Genomic DNA, 25,544 nt, shown 5'->3' with positions numbered 1-25,544 from the left:
TACTTGGGCTTATTAAAAAAAAAGGTTTAGAGAAAAGTCGTGAAGCGAAAACGTAAACACACAACAACAACTGGATCCAAGATCAATCTCACTGGTGTCCGTGCACTCCAGGGGCCCAAGGGTCATCCTCGCTTCGGCATCGTGTGCCAAGCCCTTGGGTTGCAGCATGTAGATGCGCACAATCCCGAGGTCCTCCTTGCGGTGGTACACTCCCTCGTCGAGGCGCCAGCGCGCGTCGCCCACGTCGCAGTTGCACAACCGCGAAGCGTTAGAGCAGCTCCGTGTCTCCGCACACTGACACCAGGCGGGGTGGTCGCTGCCGATGCTCGAAACGTAACGGTTGTCCGCCGACGACTCCATCCAGGTGTAGCTCTGCAGCCTGCAGGGTGAATCAGAGAGCATATGCTAGTGGCTTCGACGAACTAAGGCCGGCGCGTCCATTTGCGTGCACCAGCCTTAATGTGATGCCGAGTCAGGTCATTCCATGATGCCACTGTCATGTGACGTCATAGAGGTTACACGCCACGGACACAAAATCGGTAAGGATGGCCCTACAAATGCTACGTATTTAAAACAATCCAGTCTTCTGTGTGTAAAGGGCCTATGTACAGCTAGTACTGAAGAAAGCAAAACTTAAAACCAGAAACCTGATTGTACCACTGCATTAAACAACCAGATGTGTTAATACTGGAGCACTGAAGATTATGTAGCATCATGGGAGCTTACCCCAAGGGAGCCTTGAAGCACTCATAAGTGATGTGCTGGTAACACTGTTTCGATGCATAGATGAGTGACTGCAACATTTCAGGGGTGAACTCGCGGTATGTGATGTCCATGTAGAACCCTTCCAGGCCGTACTTGCGCACCACCTGCAAACATTAAGGTTACCCGGGGAAACAAACAGATTATTGCTCACAGGCAAAATGATTTTTATTATATTGTTTATATATTTCTAAATCAAATTATGAAAAAATAATTGTTTATGTAGTTATGAATAACAGCAAAGTAATCTCTCATTATAACGAAGTCAACGGTACGAAAAAAAAGTTCAATATAAGCAGTAATTCGATAAAAGCGAGCCAAAAAACAGCGAATGCAGCCTTGAAATTGAACGGGAACACTGCGGAACACTGTGACCATATATTTATTAAACAAAACTCTGTTATGAACAACTCGCGTCAGCTTTACCAAGTAAAAAAAAATATTACATGGAGTTTGTCAATAATTTCATCCAGGCATCTGTTCTCCTAAAACTGCTCCAGGCATCGGAAGAACACTATTACCGCCGCTGCACTCCACATTATTTCAAAGCAGCCGTAGGATGTTTCGCGTCTTTTCAGTCGTCAGGGTTTCCCAAGGTGCCTCTAGGACATCGCTTTGTATACCCTGGCCGCATGCAAGGTCTACGATCGCAGCATCCGTGGCAGGAGCAACAACGGGAATGTCCGTATCAACAAGCGCGAATGAATCTAAGTTATTTTCGGTGGCTTCGCCAACATGTTTTTACAGACTCCTGTATAGATCGTTGCAGCTCTGGGAATTCTGCACCGGCTCAGCAAGCATGCTCACGAGAGAAAATCCGACGTGCGCGAAAACACTTGGTGATCTTTCATCTTCGAATCGCGGGCACACTTTCTCTTGATGAAAGACTTCTGGAACCCATCCAGTATGCCTCGCTTACTCTGCAAAATGGTGGACAGTGCCGAACAGCCGATCCTGGAATGTCAAATTCTTTGGCGATTTCGGACTTGGGATGGCCAATTTTCTCAACCACGGAGATCTAACTTCCTTTCTCCCATACGGCGCATGTGTACCCGTGTACGCCTGTCCGCTCAGGCGCGTGCGTCGAGGGCTTCCGAAGGGATGGTCTCCTCTGGGCTTCATTGGCTCCATCACTGCCTTGACCTGATCCCGACAGGAGTATGGTAGCATCGACCGCGGGCACCGTGAGTAGCTTCAGAACGTGGACGCTGCTCCTGCTGCTCCCTGGCCACGTCGGAGCGTCGATGCATCGACACCGGAAGCGGCGCTCTGCCTTCCGTCACTGGTTTGTTCCATTTTCTTGTTCGCCATTTTTCCCAGTTTGTCAATTGCCTCGGTGGAGAAGAGGAAGGGAACGCAAGCGTCTTTGTACGCCTCCGTGTGGGCTTGCGGGCTTTCGGCTCCTCGGCCTTCCTAATAAGTGTGGTCGGCCGCCAACACACCGAATAATCTGGTTAAAAATGCGTGCATTTCAGTCGGGACCACACTGAACTTTGATAAAAGCGATAATATGAAAAAAGCTATTCCATTATAACAAGGGATTACTGTAATTGTTCCAATAACAATGGGTGATGATTTTTTTCTAAAAGCACGTAACTTAGTAGGGTTTTGACAGACAATCCCAAACATCCATTCAGCAGCATTTTCAGACATAGTAATATGATTGACACAGCCTAGGATAGCTATTTTTATTATTAAGGCACTTTGGCAAGGTCAGGGGTCATCTTAACCATGGCCCCTGAATACCTGCATGCAACGTGAAGGCAGCATTCAGAGCCGGTCGTAGCTTGGAATGCTGACTGAACCCGGACACCTGCGTGCCATCCAATTACCTGAACCCTTGCGAGACAGAATGTAGCTTTGATAGGGTTCAAGGCAGCTAGCCTAGACTCATCAGCTAACTAAACCAAACACTAAAAGCAATGTTGAATTAACCTAAGACTGAGGTGGAGAAAAAACATCAAAACGCAGAAGAGACAAAAAATAGACGGGAGACGTCATCCTGTCTATTTTCTGTCCCTTCTATGTTTCGATGTTTCTTCTCTACCCCTGTCACAGGTTGATTCAACGTGGTTAATATTCACCAGCTCGCCTGCACCCTTACCATATTTTCACTAAAACAAAAAGGTGCAAGGGAGGTGACAGAGGGAGACGTACACACCACAGCGCTCTGCTGCGTGCGTCTCCTCTTCGCTGCCTCGAGTCTTTTGTGCCATTGTAGCTCAGCCCAACCAATCAATGTTTATATTCGAGTGCAGGTTAAAGAGAAGTGGGAAAGGTTCCTGCCCACAAATCCCACCACCGTTTTCATTTTAGCAGAGCAAATGCTGAAGAAGAGGAGAGTGAAGAAGAAGAAACCACCAAGCGAGCAGAGAGCTGCAACCTGCAACAGACTACAGTGTAAAACTGCAAGATGCCTCCATTCAGGCTTCACGGCATCGACCGACTGGAAGGCTACCGTACCATTTCCCGCTGCATGTTGTGGTTGACCTTGGTGGCTATGGACCCGTCGGGACGCTGCATGTCGCACTCGACGTGGGCAGGAGGTAGAGGACCATTGCGGTCGATGTCGATCTTGTACGTGCCCGACTTCCGGTAGCCCACGAGGAACAGCTCTTGGCACGTCCGTTTGTATGTGGCTGCAAAGACATTGCTCTTCGATCGGGAGGTTCGCTGTCTTCAAAGATAAAGCGGACACCGATGATGCCCCATGACCAACTTCAAAAGCACCAACCTGAAAGTACTATAAATGTATAGTCAGAGTGTCTAACAGAATTCCTTTCCCCGACAGGACTGCAGCAAAATTCTATGCCTGTGCCACTGTATATACTGTTGGAGCACAAGTGATGAAATGCGGCCAGAAGTCGAGATTTGGCAATGAAATTCTTGTGCCCAAGGTCTTAATGCAGAGTTGTATTTTAACAGAAACCAACTCAGATTTCGCGAGTGTCGCATAGTCGCGTGGCCTGGCATGGCAAGTAACATTGGGTGTCAAGTAACGGTTGTGGGGATTGTGATCCCTCAACATTCTGTCGCGTCAGCGTTTTGGCGCGCCGTGGCGGCCGAGCTGGCGTAGCGAGAGGTGGTGCTACTTACCACTGTGAGTGGCTTCCTCCTCTCCCCCTTGGGGCGATTTCCGTAACGAACCCCCGCACAAAGGAGATCGACGTGTCGCTCCTTGATTGGCCACTTCGCCCCCGCCGTTATCTTAAAACCAGCGGACAGCAGTCTCGCTTTCTTCTTCCTGGGATTCGGCGGCGGCTACAACGGGGAACCTTCCGGCGCACCGGTGAGCGTTTACCCCGTCCTTTGTACATTTGTGAACGACCGTTCGGCCGTGGGCGATCTCCACACCGACGGCGTTCACCAGCTTATAGCCGCTGTGTTGTTGTTATTTTGTTTCATTGTAAATAAACAGTTTATCACCGTTACCAACGTGACTGGTGTCTGTTTGCGCTCAACGAGCAGCATGCCACGCGAGTACAAACCCGCTTTGCGGTAGAACGTCTCGCCGCGAACGTGGTACTCCCAAAGGCAGTGGCCCCAAGGAGAACCACAATTTGGCGCCCAACGTGGGGCTCGAACCCACGACCCCGAGATTAAGAGTCTCGTGCTCTACCGACTGAGCTAGCCGGGCGCCGCCCCCATCGGGGAAATGACGCACCCACTGCTCACGCAATCATGCAGCGTGTCAGGGCGAGAAAAAGCCCGACTGTCGTCGTTGTTGCGCCGCTATGACGCAATGTTCACGGACCGACCGGGCTGCACAAACGAAGTGCGCCATCGCATTGACACGGGCGACGAACTGCCAAGAAGGCAGAACGCTCGACCCGTAAGCTTGGCTAAACGAAAAGCCATCGACCGTGCCCTGGACGAAATGATCGACACCGGAGTCGTCCGGCGATCTAACAGCCCCTGGGCATTCCCCGTGGTGCTGGTCCCGAAGAAAGACGGCAGCTCACGTCTTTGCGTGGACTACCGCCGTCTCAACGACGTCACACGAAAGGACGCTTACCCGCTACCGAGCATCGACTCGATTCTGTCCAACTTGGGCAGTGCGCGGTACTTCACCACCCTGGACGCTAGCCGAGGCTACCTCCAGGTTCGGATGGAGCCAGGTGACGAGGCAAAAACAGCCTTCTGTTGTCACCGCGGGCTTTTCGAATTCACACGAATGCCCTTCGGTCTGTGCGGAGCGCCTATGACGTTCCAGCGATTGATCGACCGAGTACTGGGAGAAGCCAAATGGAAACACGCAATGGCCTATCTCGACGACATTGTCGTCTACTCCAACACCTTCGAAGATCACCTACGTCATCTCGAGGACGTACTCGACCGGCTAAAAGCTGCGGGAATGACCCTGAACCCCGAAAAGGCTCAAATAGCCGAAACCCGCATCGCCTTGCTCGGGTTCGAACTGGATCGCAGGCGCCTTGCGCCACACCCCGACAAACTACAGGCAATCCTGGAGTTTCCTGCGCCAACCGACGTGAGCTCCCTCCGTCGCTACCTGGGAATGGTGAACTTCTATCACCAATTCATCCCAAACTGCGCGACGCTTCAAGCACCACTGACACGCCTATTGCGAAAGTCCGTGAGTTGGAGCTGGGGTCCCGAGCAGGAAGCGGCCTTTCGCCGCACCTCTCGAGCGCTCGCGGACACAGCTGAACTCAAGCTACCCGACTTGAACAAGCCCTTTCTGATCCAAACAGATGCCAGCAATCTTGGCTTGGGCGCGGTCCTGCTCCAACAGCACGAAGGTGTACTCCGATTGGTGGCCTTCGCCAGCCGCTCGTTGACGCCAGCTGAAAGGAACTACAGCACATGCGAACAAGAGTGCTTGGCCATCGTCTTTGCACTCCGGCGTTTCGACATTTATGTCGACGGGACCACTTTCGTGATCGAAACAGATCACCAAAGCCTAATATGGCTCTCCCGACTTCGCGAACCCGCTGGTCGCTTGGCAAGATGGGCTTTGATGCTGCAAAAATACGACTACGTCGTGCGGTACCGGAAAGGCAGCACAAACGTGGTGGCGGACGCATTGTCACGAGCCCCCATAGACTGCACACAAATTTCCGCAAAGACCCAGGCCGAGCCAACGACATCCACATTGTCAGGCGAAGCCGTGACTCAGTCCCAAAGGGAGGCAGCAGATCTGACCACCCCGGACGAGACGATCAACCACCTAGACGCAGTGAGCGCCGTGGGAATCGTGTTCAGCAAAGAAGAGCTTCTGAAAGCCCAGCAGAATGATCCGTTTTGTCGAAAGGTGATCGACGGACTCGCGGAAGAGTCGGACGCCGTGGAGGCGGGCGGTGCGACCGCCAGGCGCAACACTACTGGTATTGTAGTAGGCGCCGAGTGCCGGGACGTATCTGGTATTGGTGCGGGCACGGAGGATTCATATCTGCTGAGCAATGACGGGCTCTTGCTGAGGTACATACCCTCCGAGAACGACTCCGACGAGGCGTTCAAGGTAGTGGTACCCCGCAGTCTGAGAAACGCAGTTTTGCGCTACTATCACGACTCGCACTTGGCCGGACACGCGAGCGGCTCCAAGACTTACTCAAAGTTATGTCGCATCGCCACCTGGCCGGGCATGAAACGGGACGTTTTCCGTTATGCCCGCACCTGCCACTCTTGCCAAAGCTTCAAACCAAGAGGCGGCAAACCCCCGGGCCTAATGCAACCGATTCCGAGCCAGCAATCATGGTCTCTGGCAGCCTGCGACGTGGTCGGCCCCCTACCGAGGAGCCCTAAAGGACACCAGTATCTACTGGTTGTAACTGACCACTTCAGCAAATGGACGGAACTTTTTCCACTCCGTAAGCTGACAGCCCGAGCGATCACGGAGAAGCTCATGGAGGTTTTCACTCGTTTTGGGTTCCCCGAAGCTCTTTTGACTGATCGGGCGAGCTACTTCGTCGGGAAGGTATTCGTGGACGCGTGCAAGGCCCTTGGCATAAAGCACAGAACAACCACGCCGCACCACCCGCAGTCGAACATCACGGAGCGATGTAACAGAAACATCAAACCAATGCTGGCCGCCTTCGCGGAAAGGCACCGTGACTGGGACACATATATCCCCGAGATCGGGTTCGCACTTCGGACCACTCTCAACCGTTCGACAGGCTTCACCCCCGCCTTCCTCACATTCGGGAGAGAGCTTCCGAACCCCATGGACCGTGTCCTAGGGGGGAGCGCCGGGGTGGACAACGCGCAGCCGACGCAAACGGACCACGCGCGACAGCTACAAACTCGGATGACGGAAGCCTTCTCGGAGGCGCGTCGCAATCTCGGGGTAGCACGAGCGAAACAAAAAGCTCAGTACGACCGCTCGCATCGAGATCTCCGCTACAAAGTGGGCGATCTCGTCCTCAGACGCAACCATGTTCTGAGTGATGCCAGCAAAGGCTTCTCGGCCGCATTGGCTCCGAAGTGGTGTGGCCCGTACCGAGTGCAGGAACTTCTCTCCCCACTCGTGTACAAGCTGACAAACTTGCAATCAAGAAAAGTCGGTGGGCCGGTACATGTGTGCGATCTGAAACCCTACCATGAGAGGGAAAACGGGGCCAACGAGCAAACTCAGCCCCCGCAGAAACATGCACACGCAGCGCGAGACGACGCCAGCAGCGAACAACAGTCGTCTCGCTACAATCTGCGGAGACGGAGGAACTATTATCCGAAGTTTTCGTAGAGGCAGCCCCTGTAAGTGGCGAAATGTCACATTAAGGGAAGTGCAACACACAATGCACCGGCTGCCTTCGCGAACGCGCCAGACACCACTGTTTACTGGCAAGCAGTGACCTAGATACGTCACCTCAGCGTTCGCTCCCGGATGAACCCGTAGGGGAATCCCCCAAACACGGCTTCCGAGGGAAAGGGTACGCGTAACTGCCATTGGTCAGTTATTGCCACCTACGCTCACGTGGGCCACATGTCAACGCAAGAGCGCGGTGCGAGCGTCGTCACAAGCGGTCGGAGACCAAGTGGTCATTCTACCGCAGTACGTTCCGCACCTACGAAGAGGACCTCCAGCCTTTGCTTCGCGTCGTTCGGGAGCTGCTGTCTCCTGGCTACGGTAGTTCAGCGGTGTCCAGGGTCCAGAGCTGCGCGTGATTCGTCAGGCGGCCCCGCTACCCCAGCCGGCCGCGGACCAAACCAGCAACCCGTCGTTTTCGTAGGCCGTCGGGATCGTCATCCGGTCAGGGACTACCGGCTCTTCATCTTCGGTATCCTCGCCGCGGTCGGAAAGCTCGCCGACCAGGGACCAGCTGTTCCCATCGTCCCGTAACAAGTCCCAAGGGCCCCAGGGACGTGGCGCAGCTCGCCCAGCAGGGCTCGTAAGGAGCACTGGGACTCCGAGACGGACGTCTACCGCCAAAAGTCCAAGGGCGCCCCTCAAGTACGACGTCTGAGCGTTCGGCGGAATGCTGCTGTGGGACATTCGTCACTTTGGGCTCGACGCCCCACCCCGGCCTGGGCGCTCAGGAGGTGACCCGCCAAGTGCGCGACCGTCACGGGATGACGCAATTGATCGACTGCAGCTGGGAGCTGTACCGCTGGTGAGGGACCGCTGTACAAACTTTTGGACCATGGACCAATGAGCCGGGCTGTTGTTTCCCGTGTAGTTGCAGCAGCTGGCGGCCTTTTTTCTTTTTTTTATTATTTTAGTCTTGTTGTGTGTTTGTGTTGGTCTACCCGTTTGCGGGTGACTATTGGCTAAGGAGGGGGGAGTGTGGGGATTGTGATCCCTCAACATTCTGTCGCGTCAGCGTTTTGGCGCGCCGTGGCGGCCGAGCTGGCGTAGCGAGAGGTGGCGCTACTTACCACTGTGAGTGGCTTCCTCCTCTCCCCCTTGGGGCGATTTCCGTAACGAACCCCCGCACAAAGGAGATCGACGTGTCGCTCCTTGATTGGCCACTTCGCCCCCGCCGTTATCTTAAAACCAGCGGACAGCAGTCTCGCTTTCTTCTTCCTGGGATTCGGCGGCGGCTACAACGGGGAACCTTCCGGCGCACCGGTGAGCGTTTACCCCGTCCTTTGTACATTTGTGAACGACCGTTCGGCCGTGGGCGATCTCCACACCGACGGCGTTCACCAGCTTATAGCCGCTGTGTTGTTGTTATTTTGTTTCATTGTAAATAAACAGTTTATCACCGTTACCAACGTGACTGGTGTCTGTTTGCGCTCAACGAGCAGCATGCCACGCGAGTACGAACCCGCTTTGCGGTAGAACGTCTCGCCGCGAACGTGGTACTCCCAAAGGCAGTGGCCCCAAGGAGAACCACACGGTGTAATGTGATGTCAGGTCACGTAACGACAGGTCACGTAGCACTGTTGTTACATCGCCTGACACCAAAACTTGACACCGTCAAGTCACGTGACCATGTCATATGATGAATCAGAGCGTGCCAATAAAAAGACTTAATGAAAACTCAATGTTTCTCATGCAACCCTGCATACGACGGTTTGATTGGTAGATCAAAATACAACTGCCAACTTACATTTTTTTGCTACTGGACAGACCCGAAACCATGGGCTAGAGCAAGGGTCCTAAAACTTTCCGATCTTGAAGAACACCTACTGTAAGCAACTTAATTTTAATGAGGGCCTAATTCCCGCAAATATATTATGCCATGGTAACTAATAACTAATGGTAAATAAACCACTCCCAATAGCAAAATTGTGTACACGCGAAATATTCCTGGAAGTCACACTCCATCAAATTCACGAAATATTGAGCCGATGAAAATGAAGTCGTTTACAATTTCTTTTTTTATTGATAGCCAAGGAACTCCTTCTGCTCTTGGCATTGTTGCATTTAAGTAGTTCAGAGGCCTAGAGACTTGGCAAAGTTTAATTATTTGTGCATAATTATGCGTCATTAGAGGGCTTAGACCTACTGAAATAGCAAGTCGGAGCCGTCTAGCCTACCAGTGGAAAACACCTTACACAGGGGAGAAACAGTTGAGGAAATCTGGAAACCCATGAGGGTGCTCTGAAACCCAAGGACTTCTAGGAACTCGCTTTGGTATAGTAGGTAGCCCAAAAGGTGGAGGTGTGCAGTGTCAAGAATTACTGCCACAAAGCAAGACGATTTTAGCGGTCGATCGTTGGGGATTCCTACGGCACACACAACGAACAGCATCAAGCTCTGGCACGAGACGGCAGGTGGCAAAGACAAAGACTCACAGAAGTGGCACGTCTTGCCCGTGTAGCCCGTCCCGTTGCAGTTGCACTTGAACTGGTTGCCCTCAAGGTAGCACTGTCCCCCGTGCTCGCAGGCATTGGGGTTGTTGCACAGGTTGATGAGACGACAGTTGTCCAGGGAGACCTCTCCGTGGGCGTACTCAGTGCCCACCACCTTGCGGGGGTCCACCCACTCCTTTGCCACGTAGATGTCCCGGATGCACCCCACAAAACCTGCATCAAAATGTTTTGCACACCGCGACTCTGTTTTTGCGGCCCCATGTGCGTGGCAACAAACATTTACAGCAGTTGGCCTGGAACCCATCTCTGACTGGCGTGCTTACCACGCGTCCTAAAAAGGGATCTCTCGATTTCTGTCCGACGACGTCATAAAAGTGTCATGCCGTCGCCGACCGCTATCTTGGCGGTAGTCACGGTGGTGGATGAGACCGATGCCTATATTCTGCTATGGGTCACCCTCTAGCTTGATCGTCCACGGAAGCCTCGACAGTCGGGAGTTGGGACACTGTGACGGCAGCATCACACGCATACTTTTTGTCGAGACTTGCACGCCAAACTGCCAGGATCGCGACATTTGATAGCATGACACTCTGGCTTCTGCGACGTAATTTGTTGCCACTTCAGGATCATGTTTGATGTGTGGGTGGGATAGGACGCTAAACACACCAGTCTAAGACACGTTATAGGCACCGCGATCTCATTGGCCTTAACAATGTAAGATATACTGACACATCCCAGAAGTATAAAAAAGTGAACAGTCTAGAAAGCTAGAGAACATTCAAAAACTTTTTTAGAAACGATGGCATCTATTGGCCCTCGAAAGCGTTATTCCCAGACAATTCATTCTTCGTTGCGGTTTCTGAAAAACATATCACCACAGTTTTACCGTACAACTCCAGACTTTTCGAGCGGCTCAACGTTCTTAATGTGCGGCACAAATGTATGCCCACTAAAATTTTGCCAAAATGTGTACTGTAAACGACTTAATTTTTCGCGAGGACCCATGTTTCAGATATTTTTGCAACTCAAAGGATATAGCAAAACACTGACCATGCGAGTATATCACCTTGTGGCAACAAATATGTAGCATATCGCTCCAAAACGTGAAATTTCGGGATCACTGAGCATTCTCAAAATCCACCCTTGCAAGATTTTGCGAAATATTAAGCGTGAAAAAGTAAAGTCGTTTACAGTACTGTGTAATTTCTAACAACCACGACTAAGCCCACTTGCCCAATGTGCAAAAAAAAAAAAAAATGCTTACTTTCATGTAACAAAGCGAATGTGAAGCTCACCCATGACATGCTCCTTGGGAAACCCACCAATCACCAGGGGTCCCACCAGCTCGACTGGACGATTGTAAGTGTCCCTTAACTTGCGGTTAAAGTCGATTGTGAGCTCCACCACCCTGAAAAGATTGACTCTACTTAAAATGATTCAAGACAGTAGGTGCTATAGTCAGTGGCAGGTTAAGAGTTTGGGGGAAACTCCTCCTACCCCTTTCCACTTTAGATGAGTGACCTCTGGAGAGTGACCACTGGAGTGACCTCTGGAGAAGAAGTGACCTAATCTCCAGCATTCACTCTGCTAAAGTGAAAAGAGGTGGGAGGAGCTTCCCCTGAACTCTTAGCCCGTCACTGATTATAGTTAAGAAGTGAAAACGGTATGCGAGAAACTGGTAGGTAGACAGTAACTAACTACGGCAGGCATTGCATGTATTATGTGTAATGACAACCGAATCGCAGACTCAGCGTGACTACTTTTAAAGAGAAACTATGGCTTACAAGTGTATGTATTACCAGGGTTCTACTGTACAGGAATTTTGCATTTGGTTGAGAGAACTCTGTTATGCTTCAGTGAAAAACACGCATTTGTAATTATTAAAATTATCAGAAGAGCATGTTTTTTGATAATTACGATAATAAAAGAAAGAAAATTTTCTGATGATTAAACAATCAGAAAAACAAAAATTTCTAATTACTGATGTTTACAAAAAGAAAAAGATTGGTCGGTGAATAGGTTTACTATGCTGCATAAATTCCCGTGGAACTTTTGCCGCAGCGAAGAAACGTCTACGGGCTCCTGCCTCATGACAACGTCGGGTGCACAAGAAGCAAATGCCCATGGCTCAGAGTCCAGCAGAGGCCAATGTGCAGCCCCCTGCACCGTCATCTCCAAAGTGCATATCTGGAATTGCGTGCGATTGCTTTTAACACTTCCCCAAGTTGCGTGAGAGAGTCGTGTGAACTGCCCGTGCCCCAGAGCACGCGAGCTTGGCCGCTGTCCAGAGCGATAAGCGAAGATTGTGGAATTACGGCGGTTGGAGCGTCGCATTGAAGCGAGCAAACGAGCAGGCCAGCAGATAAGAAAGAATGCGCGTGCACACTGTGTGGCTCTCAACACCATCTGTGTGACATCCCTTCCATGACCAAGTCTTCGTGACAGCGACCTCTTAACTTTGCACCCTCTTCCAAGCGCAAAAAAAACATAATTCTACGTTAAAAAAAAGGATTTTTAATGGTTAAGGAAACATAATTCTGATCATTCCAGTTCATATAAAAGAAATTCAAAATATTAAAATTAATAAGAAATTAATAAAATATCAACCTTATTCTGATGATTAAGATTAGCTGGAATATCTGGCAGGTTCTTTTGTGACAGTTATCCATTGAGACAATATGCTAATAGCCGCGTCCCACTAGAGCAACAGACAGCAACAAACGACAGCGACACACGACAACGAGCGACAGACGACACCGACAAACAGCCTGTTTGTCGGAATCCGCCGTCCCACTTGGCGGACACGACACAGAACACGGGGACAAGAAAACTTGTTTCCTAGTGGGACTGGAGTTGTCAACAAAACACTTCAAAATACACAGACAAACTGAGTCTGGCGACACGGTTTTCGTGTTTTGCTCTTTGGGCATAAAACGTGCCGACAGACACGGTGAAAGTGGAGACGATTACTTTATTTCTTCATTAAAGCTTCCGCTTCTCTTCATTTGCCGTTGGCGACTTTCTGTAAACAGTCGTGACAATCGACGCCAAACTTTTTCCGAACTAGAATACACAAATCGTTCCTTTTTTTGGGTTGCTCGAGGAATTCTAGGTGAGCGCCACGGAATTCCACGCCTTTTTTGAGGTTGTTTATAACCTCATATCCGAATGATCGAGGGCAGGCGTTTTTTGGAGGACAGTACGGCATCCCGATTATCACAGAACGCGACGACAAGTCTCTCGTCTGCCGGAATGGCTTGCCTCGGAATGTTGTGTCCTACTTCGTGGTGAGCGGTCTTACTTTGGTCAGTTCTCGAACATGAGTGTATCCATCCTGATGCAGGGGCGTAGACCTCGGCGTCTTGAAGCACCATCTCGCGCACCAAGTTTTCGCGAGCAAAACCAGCCACAGCAAATTCCCTTTCGCAACACGACCGTCCGGCGCCAGCAAGCAAGCCGCGCCCGCGACCACTACGTGCAATCGAGGGACCGGAACTGCGGGGCCGGGAACGAGGAGTGGCCGCCAAGGGCTTTTCGTTCCGGGAGGAAGGGTAGAAGGGTGGGAGGGGAGGCAACAGAAGGCACAAGCGGGCGAGGAGGATAAGTTTGTCTCCGAGACATGTTCCTCAGTGGGACTGCTTGCTGCGCTTCTAGTCCAACGACAGACAAGAACTCGTCCGTCGTCGAACGTTTGTCGGCGCGTGTCGGCGATTGTCGTGGGTGTCGGTCGTTGCAGTGGGACAGCATCGGCGACACGGAACTTTGTGGTGTTGTCGGACAAAAATTGGTGTTTGTCGTTCTAGTGGGACGAGGCTATAAAGCAACTCCATTCTAACTCAATGCATGATCCAATTCATCCCAATCAGACCTGTCTTACTCATTTTCAAAGACGACTCCAACTTGGTGCCACTGCCCGTCAGTGAGTTGCTTCCCTTTACTCAGGAACCAATAGTGCGACGGATTCGTTTCGTCCGGGACAATAGTGAAGATGGCCGTTCCTTTCTTGAGGCGAATCTAGAATCAAAAGGGAATATCAATTATCCATCAAGTTATCCCTTCACCATGTTCTTGTCCCTCTTACCCAGGCCACAGTTTAATAAAAGTTGTTAAATTTAGGGCACATCTGATGAGTTTCCGTGACTAAGATCAAGACCATGGTACAATATCGAGTTGGAGCTTTGCCAACTGCATATGGCTTAGTGAAGCAAAAGTAATTTAGCACATCAGAGTAGTAAGCAAGTAATGCGATATTTGCTGAAAATGGTGAAAACTATAGCAGTAAAATATTTCCTTTTTCCAATGACAGAGTGTATCGTATCAGGGGTGCTCAACCGCAGCAGCCGAATCCAGCTCAGAATTGGATGTACAAACACAGTCATCACTCGAACTACGCTCCGTAACTATCAGATCAGTCCACTCAGCAAATATCTGGCTTCACATTCATAAAAAAATTAGAGCAGCTACAGAAATTAAGACCATAAGAACGCCAGCACTGCACATGCTATAAGCAACACAAATCGAAATGCGTAACTATAATGAACATTGGCAACACAAGCCATGAACCATAAGAGCAAGTACTTAAGGGGCAGTATATGACACAACAGATGTGACTGCCCATTTTGTTCTTGGGTCAAGAAAGAAAGCAGACTCAGATTTTTATTATTTTTTAGTGTTGTGCCAATTTTGGATTTTGAGTTTGAAGCAAATTCGAAGCGAATGGTGGTTTTGGCCAAATATTTTTAAACTGAATACTGGATAGTTTCTCTAGGCCTTTCTCTACCATGCATCATGCTTAAACGAAAATTCAGCTGAACTTGTGAAGGTTGTTCCCAGCCTTCTAGTTGTCCACTTCTAAGCTCGGTTCATTTTAATGTACCGTAAAATCCCGAGAGATGCCCCACCCCCGAAAGGTAACCCACCCCTGTGTTTGGCTTGATTTGCTATTTCTTTTTAAACACCAAAAGATAGCCCACTCCTACTAATTGTAGTGTTCGCATCAATGATGACCTTCGCGTAAATGCGTCTAGTTAGTTATGGCGGGATATAAGCGAAAACTGCTGACTGGGCAGATGTCATCTTTGCTTCATTTCCTCTCGCTGCGATGAAAAGTTTCACAGAAACACATAATCTAAAAATAGCATTTTTTTAACTTTTCTCGTTTGCACATTGAAAGTTAGCCCACTCCTTATTTTCACCCAATTTTCAATTGATTTTAGGTGGGCTATCTCTCGGGGTTTTATGGTAAATATATTTATGAACTGTGGCATGTAAACAACAAAATTGTTGCAGCTATCCTAATCGAGAAAATTTATAAATCTGCTCGCTATATGCAAATATTTTTTTCTTCAAGTGTACTATGTACTATGGTAGGAATGAAGTAATGGCCGGCCGCAAGTCGGCAAGCCAGAGTGGAAAGGCTCGAGAGGTTGCCGTAAACACTGAGCGACTGTGGCAACCAGACAACTGGCAAGCCAGTTGTCTGGTTGCTGCCATCGCTCATAGATGGCGGTAGCTGTCCAGAGTTTGGTGTCATCATTTGTTTGCTGACGGATACATATGATACTGGGGAAACTAGCCCTTAACAGCTTTGCTGTAAAACAAAACAAGCACAAATGATGAGCTCAACTTGTCAAGACATCGCTGCCTTGCCTAACACATACTCTGGCATAATCACGGCAGGGTTAGTCCCGTTAAGTGTGCTTCTTACCGAGCAGTCATGCATTGCGGGGAAGCAATACCCACCGAGCCCGCAAGCTCTGCGTATTGCTTCCCTGCAGCGCAGAGGCGCTCGGCAAGAAGCACACTCAACAGGGCGAACTCGCTGCGATCAACATATCAAAAAAAAGAAATATTGCAGTTCATCTCGGAGTGAATATCGAATAGCGTATTATCCTAAACTACTATTCACAAATTCGAATATTTGCACAACACTGTTATTTTTTCTTTAAAAGTCGATGCATTGAAAAACTAACGAATTCCTGTCCTGCATTTCATGAAAGTTACAAGTTTTAAAAGAAGGTGGAATATCCTTTTGCAGTTCTTAAAATACACACTGGCTCTATAACAAATCAAGAAACTACTGAGTGAAAGTTTGAAACTCCATCTAATGGTTCTTTTAAGAACACATTTACTTTATGGAGAGTCAAGAATGCATCACCCTATCACTGAATCTCCTCCCGCCAGTTAGCGCAACCCACCCAAAATCTGAAATCCAATTCACTTTCAGCAGCACTCACCTCCCAGAATCCCTGTCCCTTGTCGGACCGGAGGAGGCTCGAAGCAATGACAGTCTCGTTCTGGTGCGTCTTGAAGTCGACCGAGATGTCGAGCCTCCGCGCGCTCGGCAGGTTGAGTTTGAGCCGAGACTCGGCAAACGGGAATGTGAGCGGGATTGTGTCCACAAGCGCACACCCATACTCGACGGGAAAGATCCCAATGTGGCGCGCATTGGGCTCCCCTTTCCTCAGCGACTGGAGGCAGTTGTCCCGGTTGAAGTAGACTTCGCGGATGCAGCCCACCAGCTTCAGGTCCGTCACCAGGCCCGGGAAGACGGCCGTACCATCTGCACCAGTTATGAGAGTTGCAATTGGTTGCGGATGGAAAAGAGCCAGTACAGAAATTTTACGGCCTACACCAATAAACTGCTTGTGTACCATTTAAATATTTGCGCAAGAGTTAACCTGAAATGAAATGCAACTCATGCCACCTCCCTCCCTCCCAGGCGACTGGTGGTTACTGAAAAAGCGATCACCGGCTGCCTAGAGAGCGTCAGTGCATTCCATTTCAGGCGGAAGTCAGTTTATTTTTGTGCATTTACCCTCCACCTGGGAGAGTTCCCCCAAAAATTATTATATCTAATCATGTAAGTATGTTTTTTTTTTCTAACTAATGTGTGTAAAGTGGAAATCAATGCATCTTCTCAGAGCAGCGGTTCTGAAACTGTGGTCTGCAGACCCCTAGGGGTTTCCGAGAGATTTATGCCAATCCGTGCCAAGTAAAAAAAAACGAAAAAAAAACAAAAAAAGCTTTCCTATGCAGTTTTCCAGAAGATCTCTGATGCAGGATGTATTGAAGATGCTCAGACGGCCTCGTCATGCATTTGCATGTGGACATCATTTCTTCTTATCCATACTTTTTAAGAATTACAAATTCACATGTTCACAGAATATATTTTTGATAAGTGCCGAGCTGCAGAGCATTGGGAGTTTAACAGAGGTAAAATATGATAAATGCAGAATCTGTGGTAAAAATAAGAACAACCTCTGAATTTGACCAGAAATAACATGTTCAGTGCAACCCCCAGATAACAGCTGCACTTATAACATACTACTGTTAAAACAAAGACATCTAGAGGAACTAGGTACAAAATAAAATAGCATAAAAGAGACAGACAAGAGAGTAGACAGGACAGGTACTAACTTTCAATCAGTGTTAAAACTACAAAAAATTTAGTGCCCGTCCCATCTACCATAATATGCAAGGGATGTACCATCCCCGAAAGATAATCCACCCATATTTCTGGCACGATTTGCTTTTTTTTTTTTTTTTAAACTTCGAAAGATAGGTAGTTTCAAGTAATTGCAGGCCCTAGCCAATAGTGACCTTGGCAGAAATGGTGTTATTTAGCCCAAGCGGGAGATAAGTGAACATCGCTGACTGGGAACGGCAGTCGAATTTAGTTCGCTCCTCCTTGCGATCACAAGTTTTGCAGGTCACAAAATCTAAAACAAGCACTCTTTCAAACTTTATTTTTTTAAAGGACACGGAAGGACAGCATAGTACTTATTTTCCCCACAATTTGCTTTCGACTGCGAGCTATCTCTCAGGATATTACGGTCCTCTCTTGTCCTTGTCCCGTGCTTTTTTGTTTTGTACCTAAATATGAACCACCTAGCAGAGCAACACAGTTTACTAGAGGGGGTAGTTGAGAAAAGCAGCAAGTGCACAGATATGTCAGCATTCTTATAAACAATTTCTTGTTAAAACAGGTACATCTTTTGAACAGCCGAAGAGTCGGATGCAAGCGTGCTTGGATGATTACCTCTGCTGGTGAGTGGAACACCGCCGATGTAGAGGTCTGGATCCAGGTGCAAGTGGTGGTTGGTGTCGGTCAGACGGATGGAGTGTGACAACTTATCTAGGTACAGGCTGACCTGGTTGGCATTGTGGATCATGGTGAAATTATGCCACCTGGAACGATACATGGTGTCCAGAAGTTAGATTACATTACGCGTGATGTTTGCCTTTCCAATTACTCGACTGCCACCTCAATTTCTGAGAAATTTGTTATGAAGAATTTGCGGCCGGCTTTTAGACACAATAGAGATATAACTCCCTCTTCTGTGCCAGGTGGCACACTGACTCCATCAAACAATTATGAGACCTAAAGGCTCCTTAACCAGGCAAGTGCAAGTGGTGAATTCTAAATTTGATGCAAATTCAAATCGTGGTCTTGACCGAATAATTTTTAATCGCCTATCGAATTGTTTCTCCAAGCCTTTGACTATCGTGCACCGTGCTCAAACAGAAATTCAGCTGAACTCGTGAAGGCTGTTCCCAACGTTCCACTTGTACACTTCCAAGCTTACTTAATTTAAGTATAACCACCATAAAATACCGGGCAAGCACCCACTCAAAATTTAGAGATAATCGCGAAAAAAATGGGGGATGAGCGCTTGTCCAGCCATCAATTTTACATATAAATGTACTGTGCATATTTTCTCAGATCTTACAAATTTGGGAATGGGCGCTTAATGTGTAATGGGCGGATGCGTGGTATTCTATGGTATTTACATATTCAGGAACTGTGGCATGTGTCGCAGCTATACTAATTGAGGGGATTTATAATCTGCTTACTATATATGCAAATACCTTTTCTTCAATATAAAATTCGACAAAACAGCGATGTCTTGACACAGGTTGTCAAGACATCGCTGTTTAACATATAACACTCGCATAATCATGATGGGTTAGCCCCGTTGAGTGCGCTTCTCACCGAGTACCCATGCACCGAGGGAAAGTAGCACCTGCAGAGCCCGTGAGCTTCACGGGCATTGCTTCCCCGCACTGCACAGCTGCTCAATGAGAAGCAGACTCAATGGGGCTAAGCTAACCCACTGCAATCAAAACTTTGAAAAGTATGAATATCGCAGTTCGTATCAAAGTGAATATCGAATAGCATATTATTCAATACTATTCAAAAATTTGAATATTCGCACAACCCACATTTGCGTCTGCGCGCAATCAGACACTGGCGCCATCTTTCAGGAAGCCCTGGAATCCTTTCAATTTGCGTATAACTAAGCTCAAGGATTTGCAGCATACGTGAGATCAGAGCTATACACTATCTATGATAAATAGATAACATTGTCAGAACTATTTCGAGCCTACGGCAAAAGTATGATTCAAAACATATGTGCGATTCGAAGTGTACCTACCAGGGCTACAACTCATTCGATTACGCTAAAGTATAAATGCATAAACCGTCTTTTATGACAAACTAGAGTGTAATCTCACTTTCGGGCCAAAATCTGCAGCTTACATCTGGTCGTGAAGGTTGGCCCCCATGGTGACGTTGAAAGGACCGTCTCCAAAGTCGAGATGGAAGAAGAGCATGCCTCCCTTAACGCTGGCAGCAACTTCATTCTTAGGGTCGTGTTCCCCAGTCACCGTGAACAGCACAGCCTCAGGAACGTACAGCTAGAACAAAGCAGGCAGAAAAGAACAAAAAAAAGAAAAAGAAATAGCTTATGATTGAGGTTTTGTGTTTTGGGGGTTTATTTACCTTCGAATTTGCCGTTTTTTGGGGGATTTCTTTCTTTCCACAAATTCTGTGTTTTTGGTGTCGAGTTTCAGTGTCGGACAAACAATCCGAGTTTATCAGCGTTTACGTTACAAAAACAGGATACGGGCATAATGTCAGCCAACTTCTAGAGAATGTATGTGCGACCTAGTCGGAAAACCTCCCATACCATTAAGCAAAAGAAATTAGATAAAAAGTTGGGTTCCCAAACAAACAAGCAGCCTCACAGACAGTTCAGTGCAGACTGTACTTTGGGTCAACACCAAATGAAGCTGTGGTTAAATATCTATTCTCGTGAAACTTGCACTTTTCTTATTCAAGGGAAGCTCCAATTCAGAGTTTTTCAGTTTTCCCGATGTAAATAAAATTGATTTGTTGCTTCACTTTTGGAGTTTATCGGTAATTGTCGAAAACATAAAATACAGAATATCTCTAGATGGCCCAAATTAATCCTCTGTCCTTCGCCAGGGCGTGCCAGATGCCCTTTGTCAATTCAAATAACTAAACTTAGATCTTTTAGCCAAACTCTAACAATCATTTAAAACTAGGTAAAATAAAATGATTCCATTTTCTTCGATGTTGATTACCACTAGTTCAGAGAACAAAGAAAGTTCTACTCACCCTGAACACGATGCCTATCCTATTGGAATCGGAGTGAACCCTGTCTTTCCAGTCGTAGATGCGATACGTAATGTAGGAGTTCCCACGCAATGTGACGGTCGTCAGGTCTGTGGGTCAAAATATTTCAGCATTGAGTGGTACGGAGATACCCCTATGCACAAGTGAAAGGACAAGATATATTGCCACATCTAACTGTTGCTTAACGTTAACATAACATAATAAGCTTCCCTTCCTTATAGATATGCTGGGACCACGAATAACAATGGTTATGAAAATATTCTTTAAGTCAATTTTAAAAGTACTAAAAGCAAAACTGACTTTTTTTAGGTTTGCGGTTCTGTCTCGTCGAGAAACAGTGGCAGAAGAAACCGCGCAAGAATTAGAACACGAACTGATAAAAATTTTATGGCAACTTGCTAGGCAATTATGTTGGATACGTGAAACTTTCTTGCATCACAAACGTTTAGCGATACTCTTGAGTTTCCAGATGCCAGACTCCTATGTTCAAGGCGCTCTTCAACAGATAGTTTAATGCATACCATGTGTACCCTCAATAGTTGTTCTTAAGATGATGTGATACTACCTCTAATCGGGCTGACAGACCTGGCGATCTTAAGAGCCTTCCATACTCTCGAGCCCCTCTTCCCCTGTACGCACATGTGGTCGAGCTCCTCTGGTCACATGACCTACCCGTTAACCAATCGGCGTCGAGCACCTTACTCCTCCTCTCCCACTTGATAAAAATCATAATCGGTGTCGATGCCTCACGGCCACGCTTTTATCTGGCATTCACTTTTATCTCGGATTCACGAAATGCCAAGCACCTACCCAAAGAATGTTTCCCGTTAGAACGTGCGACAGGGTGTCAAGTTGCTATCCGCCAGGCACAGAGCAGATGCCACGGAGGGCCTTTTCGCCAAATGGTACCTCAACTCACGGCTATGTGTCGCGAGATGCTGGAAAGGCACTAGCTTAATAATCATACTGTCCCCTACACTCAGGCAGTCTTGTGCACATCGCTCGAAAAAAGTAATCAATTACAATTACAATTACTCTTGCTTAAAAAGTATTCAATTAGCTTACCCAATTACTTGAAAAGAAAAGTAATTGGCCATTACTCGAAAAAGTGACCATTACTGCCTTGATCACTTCAGATTTTCGAAATGACAGAGGTTTCAGCCTGTATGAAAACTGGTCTTTTGTACCGTCCACCAATGGACTAGAATTACCGATTTACGACCTGTATATCTTCCTGATCAACCAATTTTTGTAAACCGTCCTCCTGTCGGGGACTCAGTTTGAGGATTCCTCGGCAAGAAACTTGTACGTAAAAAGGGCCCCGTTAGAGAGGGGAGGGAAGAAATGGTAATGGCTACATGGAATTTTACAACTTCCAACAGTAACTACCGCGATTATGTACTTCCTAATAAACAGAGTCAAATGATCACCAAAATGACTCGAAAAAGCAATCGATTACGGGTAAGTTCAGGGCTCAGTCTGCACTCAGAGCAGCGTTTTTTCCTACACCCTCCCCTCCGAGAAAAAAGGCTCCCCGGTGAAGAGCTAACCACGAGCCAAAAAGAAGTAACAACAATGGCTCCTCACTGTCGTATCCGCACATGTGGTCCTCGTAGCGCGTTCCGAAGCAGTCGCAGCCGTAGTAGCTGTAATGGTTCACGCAGCGTCCCCCGTTGAGGCAGTAGTCATACTTGGAGCACAGGTCCACACACCCATCGATCACGTCTTCCCTGGCCACAAGCGACGCTTCCACAGGCGCACCGTCACCCAGATGGAAGGATATCTTGCCCAGGCAGCCAAAGAAGCTGTCCGTGTTGTAGTGCAGGTCGACAGACGAGTTGCGCGGGTCAATCGCTGTGGGGATTGATGAAATGAAAATTGTGAGATGAAAATGGGCCACAACCAAAAGACTGCACCCCTAAAGAGAGAGTGCAAGGTATCGAGTATATGATTCCCTGCGTGAAATGTTTGGCTACATACATCGGCGAAACCAAGAACTTTTGGGAGAGGATCCGCCAGCATCAAAACAATGTTTGCAATTTCGATCACGAGCACAGCGTGGCGGGCACTGCATTGACTTCAAGAACACCCACGTCCACAACATGACAACTAACCACCGACAAACACTTTTCTTGAGATCGACGAACATTCAAACTAAGCCAGAAAACGCCAATAGGTCGCTTGGTGCTTTGCCACCTGCCTGTGTCAACAGGTTGTGCGATATCACTGATGCAAAGAGAAATGTACCACCACAAAAAAAGTACAAAATAAAATTTAAAAAATACTGATTTTCCACAGCCATCACTACAGTCACCCCTGAAAAGGAGGCCTTATACGCCTCAAAACATTAAGCCCCTAGTTAGGGCTTGGTTGGACGTCCCCCTTTATAATTAGTCGTGCCCTAACCAGAGATATCACTGTCAAACGGTCGCAATCAGGTGAATAAGCTTGGATGACACTATCAGTCATGGAAGTGCCATTTGACCTTTTGGAGCAGGCGTTGTAGCAGGCAAAATGTTGTTTTTGAGCAGGTAGTGGCCCTTTTGGAGCAGGGTCCGGCATATCTTGGCATATTACTTGAAAATGAAATAATGCTGCATTGCTACATAAAGCCCATCTCTATTATTGGAACACAGCGCCTGTCGCCTTTTTAAGAGAGGATATATAATATTAAACAAAGTACGCACAAAAAGACATTTCTTAAATAAAGTTTATCTGCTCGCCAGATAAAAAATAAAATACAATTAAACATGTCACACTGTGTTCTGATGGTACAGGACATTTAGTTTTATCAGCCTGCACTTCTAAGGTATCTGCAGCAGCATCTAACGACCCTCACTGTTGTGGAATGTTTTAGTTCAGATTAGAGTTGTCTTTCGGGCAGCCGCTTCAAATATTGCGGTATCTAATATTCGCTTCAGAGATTCCGATTAATTTTCGATGTGCTGGCGAAATCACGATCGGATCACGGCGAGTTAACCCGTTGAGTGCGCTCCTTGGCATGTGCCGACGCGCTGCAGAGAAGCGAAACCCGCAAAGCAGACACCGCAGTCGTGCGAGTCGCGCAGTGCTTTGTGCTCCGAAAAGGACGGTGAGGCTTTGCCAGCAGTACATCCAGAGTTTGGTGCAGCTCAACTATACTTCGTTTCAGCTTCGGTGCGAACGCAGCCGAAGCTGCAAGCGCGCGCATGGAGCCCGTAACGGTGCCCACACTGCACGAGCCCAAGCGCGAGTCAGGAATGCACAGAGCATTGGGCTCGCGCTAGCTTTGACTTCGCTGGTAGCTAGTGGACGGGAACAGGACGGGCCAACACTGAAAACATCCACAAGCTCGGCCTTTTTTTTTTAAATAGGCTGCTCAGTGGGACGGTTCTTCTAGGTTCTTCGCTTAGCCTCTGCGGCTTTGGTCTCAGATGCTGCTAACGTTGTTCCTTTCAGTGATGGTGATGATAATGCGTTCTCGCAGTTTCGGTTTGCGTAACAGTTGCGGCGCGGAAAATACCTCGGTACCGCCACGCGCTCTGATAAGACTTCAATTTTTATTTTTTATTGCTTCATCTCATCTCGGCGCAGGCATGGCGCAATTCTTCGGTAAATTCACAATTTGGCGCTACATGTAGCAGGATTGCGTCCTTGGCGCAATTTGGCGCAATTGGCGCAGCACTTCCATCACTGCACTATTACCACCTAAAGGATCCCCTTTCCCAATACCCTAAAATGGTGAGCAAGTGTCCACCAAATATTTGGAGACAATATTGAAAAATGGGGGGGGATGAATACTTGCTAGGTCCAAGATAAAAAGTGCAGAAAGGGCACATGATAGAGTGGGCTTCCTTGCATTTGCATCGGGGTACCGTATTTTCCAGACTATAGTCCGCATCCAGTGCATAGTCCTCCGGGGCCAATTAGGGTTCAAAAATACAAGTTCTTAGATAGTTCACACCCGGTGCATAGTCCACACTTAGTGCCTAGTACGAACAAAAAAATTATAGTACATGCACACCTTAAAAAATGCCTGCTGTATTAGCTCACAAAGAAGCATGTATCATACATAAATCAATGTTTTAATATTCTGTTATTCATAAAATCCTTCACGTCTTGTAATAGTGAATGATCTAGAAAAAACAAATCCTTGTATTGTCCGCACCTGTAGATGGTCTTGCATCACATAGAATTTCAGTTTTAAAACATGTATAGCCTGTGGACTATAGCCCAGAAAATACAGTACTTGGAGAAGTAGCTGACAAGGAGGAGCATCTTGGTTAGCTAGGCGGGCTCAGATGCATGGTGTGGGCACTTGAAATGTTCTTTGCTTAAATTTTAAACATTTCAAAAGTAGCAGATGGGTGCCAATTGTGACATGAGCGTAAGCTTGTATTTTATGCGAGTCCCTCGTACGGGTAACAAAGTGGATCCATGGGAATTGTAACTATGATGCACTAGCCCCTTTGGGCACATAGTATATCTAAGAATTTAGACGGCTAATCGTTATAAGTTTATTAGTAAACAAGTGACAAGATATACCCAATTCAAAGTCTTTTCTTGTTGAATGGATTATCAGCTCAATAATAATGAGAATGACCTAATAGTAATGTTATTCCCTATGACCTAATGACCTAACAGTTATGACCTAATAGTAATGTAACACTTTGAGATAAAGAGAATGCCCCAATAGTAATATATTTGCTAACATCTTCCACAACTGCCAAAGACAACCTATTTTTGGCATGCAATGAAGCACAGACAAGAATATAAATTAACAAAATAAAAACTAGGAGACATCAGCATACAATAAATTCAAAACAGAAATAAATATACATTAATAAACAACCACTCTCCCAATGCAGTATATTTATGAACATAATAAAAATCATGTAATATGATAATAATGAAAAGGCAAGTTAGATTACGATGGTTGTCGTGCCCATCAATTGTAATAGGTCCCCTCCTGTTCATCTCGATCTGAATGAGCATTGAACAAGTGTGCGGTCATGCATGATCACTGCGTACAAAGATCCAAGGTTGGCAGTCCAACTGCACTGGCCAAATCGCTCATCCACAGTGAAGACACTAGAGGACATTACAAGGCAGATAGAATTTCCACTGTTTAAACCTTTATACAACA

The 25,544-nt window shown here is 47.5% G+C and overlaps 1 protein-coding gene and 1 non-coding gene across 8 annotated transcripts in view; both read right to left on the bottom strand.

The window, feature by feature from the left end:
* LOC115330706 (contactin-associated protein-like 5) overlaps positions 1 to 25,544 on the bottom strand; it is a 112,042-nt gene that overhangs the window by 43,037 nt on the left and 43,461 nt on the right. For all 7 annotated transcript variants that reach the window (XM_040220698.3, XM_042286749.1, XM_042286746.1 and 4 more), the window contains exons 6-16: positions 22,007 to 22,273; positions 20,402 to 20,508; positions 19,520 to 19,677; positions 18,020 to 18,168; positions 16,215 to 16,540; positions 13,856 to 13,992; positions 11,274 to 11,386; positions 9,961 to 10,191; positions 3,226 to 3,401; positions 727 to 869; positions 93 to 379 (exon numbers count right to left, since the gene is read on the bottom strand). In XM_040220698.3, the coding sequence (XP_040076632.3) occupies positions 93 to 379; positions 727 to 869; positions 3,226 to 3,401; positions 9,961 to 10,191; positions 11,274 to 11,386; positions 13,856 to 13,992; positions 16,215 to 16,540; positions 18,020 to 18,168; positions 19,520 to 19,677; positions 20,402 to 20,508; positions 22,007 to 22,273 (2,094 nt within the window). The remainder of the gene's footprint in view (positions 1 to 92; positions 380 to 726; positions 870 to 3,225; positions 3,402 to 9,960; positions 10,192 to 11,273; positions 11,387 to 13,855; positions 13,993 to 16,214; positions 16,541 to 18,019; positions 18,169 to 19,519; positions 19,678 to 20,401; positions 20,509 to 22,006; positions 22,274 to 25,544) is intronic.
* On the bottom strand, positions 4,327 to 4,399 carry Trnak-cuu. The gene has a single exon. It is a non-coding gene; the product is annotated as a tRNA-Lys (tRNA).

Source organism: Ixodes scapularis, unplaced genomic scaffold (assembly GCF_016920785.2).
Source record: "Ixodes scapularis isolate PalLabHiFi unplaced genomic scaffold, ASM1692078v2 PGA_scaffold8__174_contigs__length_109621045, whole genome shotgun sequence".
Taxonomy (NCBI): Eukaryota; Metazoa; Arthropoda; class Arachnida; order Ixodida; family Ixodidae; genus Ixodes; species Ixodes scapularis.
The sequence above is the reverse complement of the archived record's forward strand: the minus strand, read 5'-3'. Positions and strand labels throughout refer to the sequence as shown.